This window comes from Phoxinus phoxinus, assembly GCF_949152265.1.
Source record: "Phoxinus phoxinus genome assembly, chromosome: 22".
Taxonomy (NCBI): Eukaryota; Metazoa; Chordata; class Actinopteri; order Cypriniformes; family Leuciscidae; genus Phoxinus; species Phoxinus phoxinus.
The window spans coordinates 7,258,958-7,272,203 of record NC_136897.1 but is presented as its reverse complement, the minus strand read 5'-3'; the positions used below and the strand labels follow the sequence as shown (position 1 = coordinate 7,272,203).

The 13,246-nt window shown below is 37.1% G+C and overlaps 1 protein-coding gene across 1 annotated transcript; it reads right to left on the bottom strand.

Annotated features, from left to right (window-relative positions):
• Positions 1-2,123: 2,123 nt before the first annotated feature.
• tax1bp3 (Tax1 (human T-cell leukemia virus type I) binding protein 3) lies at positions 2,124-11,621 on the bottom strand. The gene is made up of 4 exons (XM_079598471.1): positions 11,240-11,621; positions 10,297-10,416; positions 7,321-7,398; positions 2,124-3,005 (listed from the first exon to the last, which is right to left on the bottom strand). The coding sequence occupies exons 1-4, from the start codon at positions 11,276-11,278 to the stop codon at positions 2,865-2,867; spliced, it is 378 nt and encodes a 125-aa protein (XP_079454597.1). The 5' UTR covers positions 11,279-11,621; the 3' UTR covers positions 2,124-2,864.
• Between the last annotated feature and the right edge of the window lie 1,625 nt (positions 11,622-13,246).

The window sequence follows — 13,246 nt, the reverse complement described above, 5'->3', positions numbered from 1 at the left end:
TGTTGTAGCCTAAATGTTGATTCCATAGAGAATATAACGCTTTTTATGTTGTGTATGTTTTTTTTAATGAAAAATGTGTGTGTACATTTCTTTATGGTGTATAAAGACTGAAAACATGGCTTTGCCATAATACAGCGTATTTCTAATTTCTCAGATAGCATCGCTATGGTAACACAATAGCCTGCCAGAGAGTGGGTGGTATGTTGCATACATGTTCTACATTTAGCTACTGTAATTACACATTCAGCTGCTGAGAAACAGGCATGAAACGCATTGCACTTCTGAAATGAATTCGACACAGTTAAAATAATTATAAAAGGTTTGGATTTACTATTGTATGGATTACGTGTTCTTATTACAAATTACTAGCTAAGCAGTGACAAAATATTATGTCTTTGCTATAGTTAGTCGTTACAACGCTAAAATCAATATGTATTACTCTTCAGACTTGCACTCTTAGGGCCTGTTTACACCTGGTCACACACACATCACAGCTTCTACATTCAGAAAGGTTCGTCAACCATAACTCCATCCAGGACAGTCAAGAACCTTGGAGTTGTGATCTATGATCATTTAAACTACAGACCACATTGCTGGAACTGCCTGGTCCTGCAGATTTGCCCAATACAACATTAGGAGGATTTGGCCTTTCCTATCAGAGCATGCTACACAACTCCTTGTCCAAGCGCTTGTTCTACATACTAGACTATTGTAATGCTCTCCTGGTTGGTCTTCCAGCATGTACTGTCAAACCTCTGCAACTGCTCTTTAACAAGCCCTCACTCCTCCCCTGATAAAATTGCACTGGTTGCCAGTTGCCACTCGCATCAAATTCAAGTCACTGATGTCTGCCTACAGAACAACCACTGGCTCTGCACCTCTATAGCTAAACTCATTACTCCAGACCTATGTGCTAAACAGCGCCTTGTGGTTCCATCTCAAAGAGGCACAAAATCACTTTCACAGACCTTGCAAAAGACCTTTCACAGTTTGCAAAAACTTCCACACGTAATAACCTACAATACTGTCTAACACTTGATGGCTGCTCTGTTAAGTCTTCGTCGTCGGTTAGGAACCTGGGTGTGCTCTTTGATACCAAACTTTTATTTGAAAGTCACGTGTCTAGTATCTGTAAAACCGCATTTTTCCATCTTAAAAATATATCTAAATCACGCCATATGCTCTCATTGACAAATGCGGAACAATTAGTTCATGCGTTCATGACCTCAGGGCTAGATTATTGTAATGCTCTACTGGGTGGTTGCCCTGCACGCTCAATAAACAAACTACAGCTAGTTCAAAACGCAGCAGCTCGAGTTCTTACCAGAACCAGGAAGTATGACCATATTAGCCCGGTTCTGTCAACACTGCATTGGCTCCCTATTAAACATTGTATAAATTTTAAAATATTGCTGATTACTTACAAAGCTAACCTTCACCCGGACGGGTCACTGCTGGTGAAATGACCTGCTTACATCAACCCGAAATGCTGAGTCCATTTTCAAGACACGGCTGATGACGCATATTTTTCGGCAACACTTGACCCATTAATACTAACACTTACTACTATTCTCTTTTTTTTATCATTTAAACTTTGGATTACATGTAAGCGCCTGCTAAACATTTACATGTAAATGGTGGTTAGATAAAATATTGGTGCATATTTGATAGCAGAATGCTATGTGTTAAATATTAAAGGAAAATATTAGTAATTATACAAATTCAACAAAAAGTAATTCTGTTCAACTTATATCCTGTCTAATATGCTCTCTCTCACCAGTGCCCTAGAATATGGATGTCACTGCATAGCTATTGCCGCCCTATAATTATCGGCAGTCCTGTTTTACAGCACTCTGTGTGTTGCATCATGAGCTACCTGGTTGTGTGCTCACCTTTGCTGCTAACATTAAAGAGATGAAAGTAGCCTGAAGTACAAAACTGCCTGGACAAACAGCAAAAGGTCAGGATAGATTTGTTGCTTTGAAATATCACCATCTTCAAGCATAATGCGAAGACAGAGACATTTACAGTCTTGACCAAAGACCCAATCAGAGACTCATTAGACATCAGAGAGCGGAGACAGAAAACACTCCATCGCTCACTACAATTAATCACAAATCATGTGCTAGAAGATTCCTTTATTCGCTTAAGTGAAAATATATCTTAATACAATCAAAATGGCAAAAAAAATCTGTATCAAAAACATTTTCAAAACAAAAGTGTTGGAAAAAAGTATTGTTAAATACAAAACTAGTGTTGTAGTGCTTTGTTTTGCAAAATCCTGATGAAGCTCCTCATCTTTCCAATGATCAGATGATATTAAACTAATATGATTTTAATTGAATACAAAAACAGAGTTATAACATGAGTTACAAAAATTAAAAAAGGATCTCACAAGTTAGAAAAATTAGTGGTCATTAAAGTACCGCTGTATTCTGGCTGTTAATACTTGATTCATTAAAGATGTATATGTAGGTGTAATTGTTGATGAAGCAAAGAGAAAAGAGGTGAACACAATTCCCTGTAGCCCTTGAGCTCTATGAATGAAATGATATGGAGTTTACAGGCACCATGTTACATTCAGGAGTATATGTAGTACATATAGTGTAGTATTTAGCATAAAGTGTAGATACATGGAAATTAGTATAGCAAATTATGAAATGCAAACCACAATCTTTACATTGATCATTCATACGCTGGTTCAGTTACAGTTCATACATCAAAATGATCTTTAACAGAGGTGACTGATCAAGCAGGCTTTCCTGTCACCGCTCTTTGGCTGAGGGAAGCTGTTTGTTTCTTATTAGAACAAATAAGCTCTGAACAATAAGGACTTTCAATTGGCTCAATGAGTGTGTTCTGCATTAGTGTTGCATCATGGACTGCCTGACTGTTTCCTCCAGGGATTTTCTAGTGATGAGAAGCCTGACCACATCTTCTTTCTTCTTGGTGAGTCTTTTTCGTGCCTGATCGTGTGTCACCATGGTCATGTCCCAGCCATTCACCTAGAAATAACATTGAGAGCACACAAAAAAAAGAATATGACATTTTATGCCAATACATAACTATATACACACAGTATAAACAGTAGGACATCAAAAGGCTCAGCTTTTTTTTGTAATTGTTCGTCTTTTGCCACTTTTATTAGAGATATAGAGAAAATGATATTGAATAAGGGGGAACTGTGTCTTGAAAGATTGCAAGCCAGATTTAAACTAATGTTTCCCGTAGAAGCATCACAGCTCATTTGCTAACCAGTTATGAACAGCATGAGAGTGATTTATCAAATATATGACATTGTTGCAGCACCTCTCTTCCCAGTCTGTCAGTAATGCTCTGTTTAGCTCTTGTCTCTATGAAGCCCCTCCCTCCGAAAAGTGCAATGTGCGCCGATTAGTCGACTGGACCAGTGTTGTGATTGGACAACCACTTCAAGCATGCTTATGAAATGTCACAGCCTTTACCATAACAAGCATTGCCAAGTCCACAGTTTTCCCAAGGCATTGGCCTTTACACTGTTGCCGTGGTTGTTTTTGTTTTTTTACACAAACCTGGCAACCCTGGCCATAACCACGAGTTTCAAAACACTACTAATGCTCAACCAGGCCTCCCCCTTTTTTTGGTAAGCAATTATTAAAATGAGGAATATGTTATCCATTATTTAAATGGAAAATTTTAAAAAAGATTAATAGGTCCTCTTTAAACTAACTGACAAACAAAAGACATTGTAAAAAGGACAGTCACCAGTATTTGATCAATAAAATGACAGAAAAAAAGACCATAAGTGTTTTTAGAACAATTTAACAAATCAGACATTGTTTTTTGTTTTTGTTTTTTTTAACAGTTATTATTACCTTTATTTAACCAGAAAAGACTCATTGAGATTAAAAATCTCTTTTCCAAGAGTGTCCTGGCCAAGACAGGCAGCAGCACAATTAACAAGATTACAGACATAAAACATATAAGATCAACATATAACAATTTGTGCCAGTAATAAATAATTATAAGATCATAACAAAAATAAAAAAAATCAGTTTCATATACATTATCACAAGAAATAACAACAGCAAGGATCGTCCGAATAATCAGTCATAACATCTACAGCCAGCTTGTGTCGCCTCCATGTTTTTTAAAAGTAATTTAAAATCAATCAATGAAACAGGCACCTGAAGATTCAGGGTATTTTGCAGGGTATTCCAAGCGCAGGGGGCCGCATACTTGAACGCCCCTTTTCCCAATTCGGTCCGGACTTTAGGGACAGATAATAATAATAATAAGTCATCAGAACGAAGACAATATCTTCCTGTACTTTTCTTTTCGTTGTAAGATTGGAGGTATGGGGGAAGCAGACCAAGAATTGCCTTGTAGATAAGAATGTACCAATGATGGACAATGCACACCAACCAACCCGATCATACAAGGAACAGTGATGAGTAAGCGCTTTAAAGTTTGTGATAAACCTAAGAGCTCCATGATAGACAGTATCCAACAGTTTCAAGCTTGTGCTGGATGCATGCATGTATATAACATCGCCATAGTCCAGCACCGACAAGAAAGTGGCAGCAACAAGCCTCCTTTTGGCCTCAAAGGAAAAACATGACTTGTTTCTAAAGTAAAAACCCAATTTCAGCTTTAGTTTTTTTTACCAACTGTTGAATGTGAGGTTTAAAAGAGAGAGAATCATCAATTAGGATACCTAGATACTTGTATTGAGATACAAACTCAATCTCGGAGCCCTGAAAAGTAGTGATAGGTAGAAGGTTCCGTAACTTTGATTTTGCACTGGAGAACAACATAAGTTTTGTTTTGTTGTCATTCAAAACAAGTTTTAAATCAAACATGGTGCGTTGTACAGTATCAAAAGCAAGTTATTACTTTTCTAGTGAAATTTCACTACAGTGCCAAGAGCAGACGGAACTTATGTTACTTGTTTGAAAAATTAACTCAGATATCTCTCTGTAAATTTAAAAGTAATGTATTACTTTACTAGTTACTAAAAAGTAATCTGATTCTGTAACTTGAGTTACTTGTGATGTGTTACGGGCACGGGCGGCACAACATGTTTAGCCTAGAGCGGCAGTTGAGCTTGTGCTGGCCCTGGTCATATAGACTATCATATAGACTTTCCTCCAGTGGTGTATATGTACTTTACTTTTTAAATTTATTTTGAGTATTTTTATTTTGAGAAACTTTTAACTTTCACTTCACCGCATTCCAAAGCATAATATCGTACTTTTTATTCCACTACATTTCATAAAAACATATCATTACTTTTTATTTTGAACTGAAGAAATTGCCATGTGCAACATGACGCAATAGCAGTGTACGATTCGTGAACAAACTGATTCTTTTCAATGAATCTATTAAACAGATTCTAAAGTCACAGCAAATTATTAATTTGTGAATTGGACTGATCCGACTGTAGTGGTTCTCAATTCAACAATTTACTGATTCAATGTTCCGTTCAGAGCAAATTAGGCTAACCGAATTAATAAGTCTTACTCACAATGAGCCAAGAACCAGGAGATCCTCGAAAATTGTGTGTGCATGTGACTGATGACGTGAAAAGTAAGTTACAACCAGTAAGAATTCCGGCTCTCACAGACCTGTAAGTTTTACTTTAAGAAGCCCTCCTGTTCTCCACTCATTACCTGTATTAACTGCACCTGTTTGAACTTGTTACCTGTAAAAAAAGACACCTGTCCACACACTTAAACAGACTCCAACCTCTCCACAATGGCCAAGACCAGAGAGCTGTGTAAGGACATCATGGATACAATTGTAGACCTGCACAAGGCTGGGATGGGCTACAGGACAATAAGCAAGCAGCTTGGTGAGAAGACAACAACTGTTGGCGCAATTATTAGAAAATGGAAGTTCAAGATGACGGTCAATCTCCCTCGGTCTGGGGCAGCATACAAGATCTCATCTCATGGGGCATCAATGATCATGAGGAAGGTGAGGGATCAGCCCAGAACTACACGGCAGGACCTGGTCAATGACCTGAAGAGAGCTGGGACCACAGTCTCAAAGAAAACCATTAGTAACACTACGCCGTCATGGATTAAAATCCTGCAGCGCATGCAAGGTCCCCCTGCTCAAGCCAGCGCATGTCCAGGTCCGTCTGAAGTTTGCCAATGACCATCTGGATGATCCAGAGGAGGAATGGGAGAAGGTCATGTGGTCTGATGAGACAAAAATAGAGCTTTTTGGTCTAAACTCCACTCGCCGTGTTGGAGGAAGGAGGATGAGTACAACCCCAAGAACACCATCCCAACCGTGAAGCATGGAGGTGGAAACATTATTGTTTGGGGATGCTTTTCTGCAAAGGGGACAGGACGACTGCACCGTATTGAGGGGAGGATGGATGGGGCCATGTATCGCGAGATCTTGGCCAACAACCTCCTTCCCTCAGTAAGAGCATTGAAGATGGGTCGTGGCTGGGTCTTCCAGCATGACAACGACCCAAAACACACAGCCAGGACAACTAAGGAGTGGCTCCGTAAGAAGCATCTCAAGGTCCTACAGTGGCCTAGCCAGTCTCCATACCTGAACCCAATAGAAAATCTTTGGAGGGAGCTGAAAGTCTGTATTGCCCAGCGACAGCCCGAAACCTGAAGGATCTGGAGAAGGTGTGTATGGAGGAGTGGGCCAAAATCCCGCAGTGTGTGCAAACCTAGTCAAGAACTACAGGAAACGTATGATTGCAATACAAAGGTTTCTGTACCAAATATTAAGTTCTGCTTTTCTGATGCATCAAATACTTATGTCATGCAATAAAATGCTAATTAATTACTTAAAAATCATACACTGTGATTTTCTGGATTTTTGTTTTAGATTCCGTCACTCAGTTGAAAAGTCCTACTTAAGATAAAAATGACAGGCCTCTACATGCTTTGTAAGTGGGAAAACCTGCAAAATCGGCAGTGTATCAAATACTTGTTCTCCCCACTGTATCTGCATCCATTAATATTCCTAACTGACTAGTGTTGTCTACTTGACAATTCATGATAATAATAATACTAATGATGATGTTTGACCCAGCAATTTCAAAGGATTATATAAAATATATAATATAAAATGATTTTTAAGTATATACATATATAAAATGACAAAACAAGCATTCATCGACCAGTACCTCAAACAACATGTAATAGTAAGCAAGAAATAACAAGTCACAAAATAATAAACAAACAAAAGACAAAAAAAATGTCACAGCTCCCTCTTGTGGAGATTCATTCAGTAAAATCAGGTTTTGTTTTGGACAAAAATCTCAGCAAAAAAACATTAAAACATGAATGACAGGTTTGTGCCTCTCACCTGCATAATTTTGTCTCCTATCCTGAGACCAGCCACTTCTGCAGGTCCACCTTTAGACACGCGTGTGACATAGATTCCCTGTGAGATAAATAAAGTTACAAGGGTCACTTCTGAAATAGGGGAACCAGACAGTCCCAGGAAATGTCCCTGTTTTTCAGAACGTTCAAAACACCCACAAATATACTACAAAAAGCCTGACCAAGACCAACATTACCTGCTGGTTACCAGAGCAATGGTGTAGTAATTATGTTCACCAATAGAGGGGGGTGCAACACAAGCTACACTGATTACTTAGTCACACACCGCCACTTTAGCCATGAAGAAATTAATCTGAATGAGAGCAGAGCACTATTATAAAGGTTGTCACATGTTAACTATTCATGTTAAATTAAAGTCATCCTGAAATCGAAATTGGCTTCTTTTTTTTTCAGAATGTTGTAGTGTTTGCGATTAATGATTTATCTGTACACATCATTTTTTTGTCCTGGCTGTCACTGAGTGAAAGTGTGTTTGTTTTACAGCATGTTAAAAACACTGCAAAAAAAACATTATTTTGACCAACAGAGGGGGCTGAAAGCTACATTAAAGGATAATTCCGGTATTTAACACCTTGAGTCTATATTGTAGTTTGTTTTGGATGAACAAGAGTGGTGGACAACATTTTTTTGACAATGGTTCCTCTCTCGAGTTTTTGACTAAAAGAATTGGCCATGGACCCATTTAACATTGGAGTCAATGGCCATGTCCGAAAATGTCATTAAAACAGCCAATAATGTTCGTTTACAAAACTGTTAAACTCACCGAGTGGTTAGTGATGTTAGTTGATGTTCCAGAAACAAAAAGTGTTGCGAAATACAGTTTCTGTCGTGTTTTATTCGTCATTTTGTAAAATCCCATTGAATTCGGTTGAAGGACTGAGTGCTCGTTAATATAAATGCGCTACCGGAAACGGAAAGGGGGCTGTTTACATTTGGTCGATGTAATCTTTTTGCTCGCTTCCGTTTCTCATAAGGCTAGCTTTTTAGGAACTTTACCGCAGTTTTTGACCGCACAAATTCTAACCATATTGAAAGACGTGACCACTGACCAGTGCAATATGAAGTTGAACTCGACTGTGACCGTGAGTGTCCCGCGAGACATAAACATCGGTTATCGCCATCAAGTGGTCGGGAGTGTGCTAATTATAGACGACATATATAATATCTATGGTGCTAACGCTTCAGATTCAAATATTGAGCGGAAGTTACACGGTTGTGAAGTGTCTGAAAAAATAGTTCCACTATAGCAAAATAAACGGATTGGAATCATATATTGCGACGATATATTGTTTATAATCATCAATGAACACCACTAACCACTCGGTGAGTTTAACAGTTTTGTAAACTAACATTATTGGCTGTTTTAATGACATTTTCGGACATGCCCATTGACTCCAATGTTAAATGGGTCCATGGCCAATTCTATTATAGTCAAAAACTCGAGAGAGGAACCTTTGTCAAAAAAAATGTTGTCCACCACTCTTGTTCATCCAAAACAAACTACAATATAGACTCAAGGTGTTAAATACCGGAATTATCCTTTAATAACTTGGTCGCACACCATTACTTTAGCAATGAAGAACTTAACCTGAACGAAAGCTATTATAAACAATTATCATCATCAAAAGAGACACCGTTATCAGTTTCAAGCAAGTTACATATGAACTATTCATGTTAGGGATGGGGCCGATCCGATCCAGTATCGGGGCCGATACCAGCGTAATTCACGTATCGGATTTTCCCGATCCAACCAGCATCATATAAAATCAACAAGAATGATAATAATAAAATTAAAGCAAACACAGCTCTGGTATCGGAATAGTATCGGTATCGGCCGATATCCAAATTCAGGTATCGGGATCGGATCGGAAGTGAAAAAATGTGGATCGGTGCATCCCTAATTCATGTTGAAACTATACTGCTTGTGTTTGTATACGTCAGGGCCAGAACAGGGTGCGAGACTGTTCTGAACACAACTTTAAACATTTCCAAAAGTTCTGCTCTTAAAATGTAGTAACTCCCACACATATCTTATCTATACCACAATGGTGAAAGTACACTCCGATATGAATAAAACATTTTTTTGCAGGACATACTTTATTTTTTGTTTCATAGTTGTTGTTTTTTAAACCAGTTAGGATCAGTTTGCAAACATCATAATAATAATCAAATATAATAAAAGTATATGATACACCCACAACAATAAAAAAAATATATATATATATTTCATAGATAATAACAAGTGAGATTTCAAAAATATTTTGACCACTGAAATGTCCCCAGTTTTCATTTTAGAAATCTGGTCACCTTATGCACTATTAACAGGACGGGATTATAACACGTTGCGGGATTGTTTTACACACAATTTTAAACTTTCCCAAAAGTTACTCCATCACAACGCAGTAAGCCTAACTAGGGTGTAAAGATCCACTTCCAAAAGAACAAACATAAAATAGCATTAGAAAACAACAGTTTTCAGTAATTATGGTATAGAGTATATTCAGTTTGTGAAAATGGCAAGACTGAATACAATTAGAAAATGTTTTTAAAAAACTATATTTTTGTAATGTGGTTTTGTAAAGTGAAAATTGTGTTATTATACTGTTGATCTATTTTGCTGTTTGCAATAATTACTATTTTTCATAGTGCGATTTTGATTAGCCTAAATGTATTAAAGAAGTCAGTTTGGCCCGTAATCATCATAATGTATTAATCATAATAAAAGTATAGGAAACAAACATACAAAAAAAAATGTATTGTCCCCGTTTCTAGATCAATTAAGAAGTGTCAGCTTTGAATGATATTTTGATCACTGAAATAGGAAATGCCCCGTTTACATTTCAGACATCTAGTCACTTTAAAGACACTGACCTCAGCAGCAGAAAGGAGAAATGTCTCACTCTAACTATAATTCATTTTACTAAACATGATTTTTCACCTTGTCCGCCTTGTCTTCAGAAAATGGATTCTGGCATGCATCTTGGTCGATTCCCCCTCCAATGCTGAATCCTAGTATTAAATTATCGCCTTCCCGTAGTTTTTGAATCTCAATTCGTTGCTGAAATAAAGAGAGAAAACAGGCACACTAAGTTTGTTTCAAAATGCAGTTAGCTATCAACATAGGCTGATAACCAAAAATGCTGTCTAGGTAGGCGGCACATCCTACAGCACAGCTGTTTATGACCATATATAGCAGCACTAACTTTTTTTTGTTGCACTAACTTTACCTACCTGAAACTCATGAACCACACCTGCCTACGTCACACCTGAGTGACATCACCACAGTTCAAATATGGACAATTAAACCCCAACTAAATTGCATCTTTCAGTATTGATTGGTTCCCCTAAAGGAGCTTAGTAAGTTACAAACATGTACATAGGACATATGAAAGTGCTATAGGCTAACTTATGCTTCATTCAAACAGAATAAGCCCACACTCTCTGCTTTTGCTCTATTTTACTCGTAAAACGTTTGGTTTCGTTATATTATGTCCCATAACAATTATTTATAATCTAAACTACAAATATAGAAACTATTATAACCTATTTTTTATATAAACAATATAACTATTGTTCACTTTGTCCGCCCCTAGCTAACGTTAGCCTAGCATGCTAACATTTCCATTATATGAACTGTTAGCTTAATTAAACTCAAATAAACTAACTGAACTGTCTTGTTATAGTCTCTATATCATAGATTACTGTTAGGAATAAAAGTAATGTTTAAATTAACCACTTTCGCAGTCAAACGATATCAAATGGACCACTGTCAGAATTAAAAACCACCAAAGAAATGCACACAAAGCTTAACTTAGTGCAATAATGCTAGTGAAGCTTAAACTTACATGCTAAAACTTTTGTCATACTGATCGCAAACTCACCACAACAGCTGTGACAGGCTGGCCGGGTATGAACGACATTTTCTGCTCGTTAATAACGTTACTTGTATTCCCTGTTTGTTCTCCTGGGTGTTTATTTCAGTGATTTTCCACTGATAATAATGTGAGTGAGGGTGTTGGGTTCGGTTCCTCCCCTTTGACTTGAGTCATGTTGGGCTGGGCTGTACTAAACACACCCTGCCCTTAAGTCTACATTACACTTCTTTTGTATTAGTCGTCTAATTCATTAATTTGCTTAATCAAATTTGTCAGTTGAGCATGTGAAAACGTTGATGCGATTAATTCACGTGTATACAACCTAAACGGTGATTTGGCTGTCATGTAGACAAGAACCACCAGCAGATGACAGTGTTTGATCATATGTGACAGTCTATGGGCAGGGCACATTATCAGCAAGGCCAAAAATAACCAAGGACTTTCTCTTCTTCCGTCTGGGTGGGTGATATTATCATGAAGTGATATGATCATCTTTTAAATTTCTGAATTAAAATGTATTTATTATATTCAGGGCCGGCCCGAGGCATAAGCGAACTAAGCGGCTGCTTGGGGCCCCCTGGCCACCAGGGGGCCCCCGATCGAGTTTTTTTTACACAAACAATCGAGTTTTTTTTTTTTTTTTACACATATTAAATAACTTAAACAAGTGACATAAATGAATGAATGACTCATGACAAGCGAATTCTGATTTTATGATCAATATACCTGCCTACAACTGCTGCTGTGTCTGCCAGCGTTTGAGTCAAGCGCATAATCTAGACACCTCGCGTGCATAGACAATTCGTGGGTGGGGAGACTTCTGTGATGAAAATAGACTTCAACTTTATTAATATGGTTTTAATAATCTTAATAATGTAACCGAGCGTACAGGGTTCACCTAACAATATAACAGAAATAAGAAAATAATAAACGATAGCAGTTTGAACTCTTCTCCACTTCATATTATATTCCAAACCCCCGCGACACTCCAGTACCAAGTGTGCATCTACGGCAAGCCCCGAGGGGAAAAATACATTGCATGCACACATATAACTAGCGCCAGTACACCATTATTATTGTAACAGACTTTGTTGGATTCTGTCATGATGCATGTACAATCCAACAAAGTCTGTTACAACAATAATCTATAAAAAAAAAAAGATTTTGAGGACAGTTACACCGTCAATAATTGTCATCGTTGTTGCTGTTATTATGTTTCTGATTTCTCAGTTTTGTCATTATTTTAGCAAATAATTTACAGAATTAGTAAAAGAGTAAAGTAAAAGTTAAAAGTTTTAAAAACAAAAGTGAAAAATGTATGCACTTTCATTATTTAAGTATCTATTTTTTGTAACATTCTATTTTTGATTATATCCATGTTTGCCTATTTTGGTTTAATTTTGTAGTTGAAGATTGCACATTTATTGCACATTTGCAAATAATTTATTTATGTTTTGTGACAGTTTGTTTTCAGAAGTTTCAAAGAGTTAGTAAAAGAGTAAAGTAAAAGTTAAAACTTTTTTATTTAAGTAGCCTATCTATTTTTTATTACGTATTTATTTTGTATTAACACATAACCTCACTGTGTTAATTTATAATGTAGCATTATAGCGTGACATTTGTGTCAATAATCGTCAAGCACAGGTGACTCCGCGTGGTGGGAGGGGCCCCCAAATCAAATTCTGCTTAGGGCCCCCAAAAGGCTCGGGCCGGCACTGATTATATTTGATGGACAAAAATAAAACATTCAAAGGTGGTGTAACAATCTTGTGATCATAATAAAGAAAATATCTTATTTAAAGTCTTTAAAGTCTAAAAATTTAAAAGCAATATTTTTACCTGCAATAAACCTGAATTTTCTATATAAGGGAACGTTTTATTTTTCCTCACTTATCATTGGCTCTGATAAACCCATGTTTATATTATATATTTTATGAATGTATTCTAACGACTTTGAAAAATTTTCCTTGCGAAAAATAAATGTGCTTAGGCTACGTGTATTGAGCATGCACT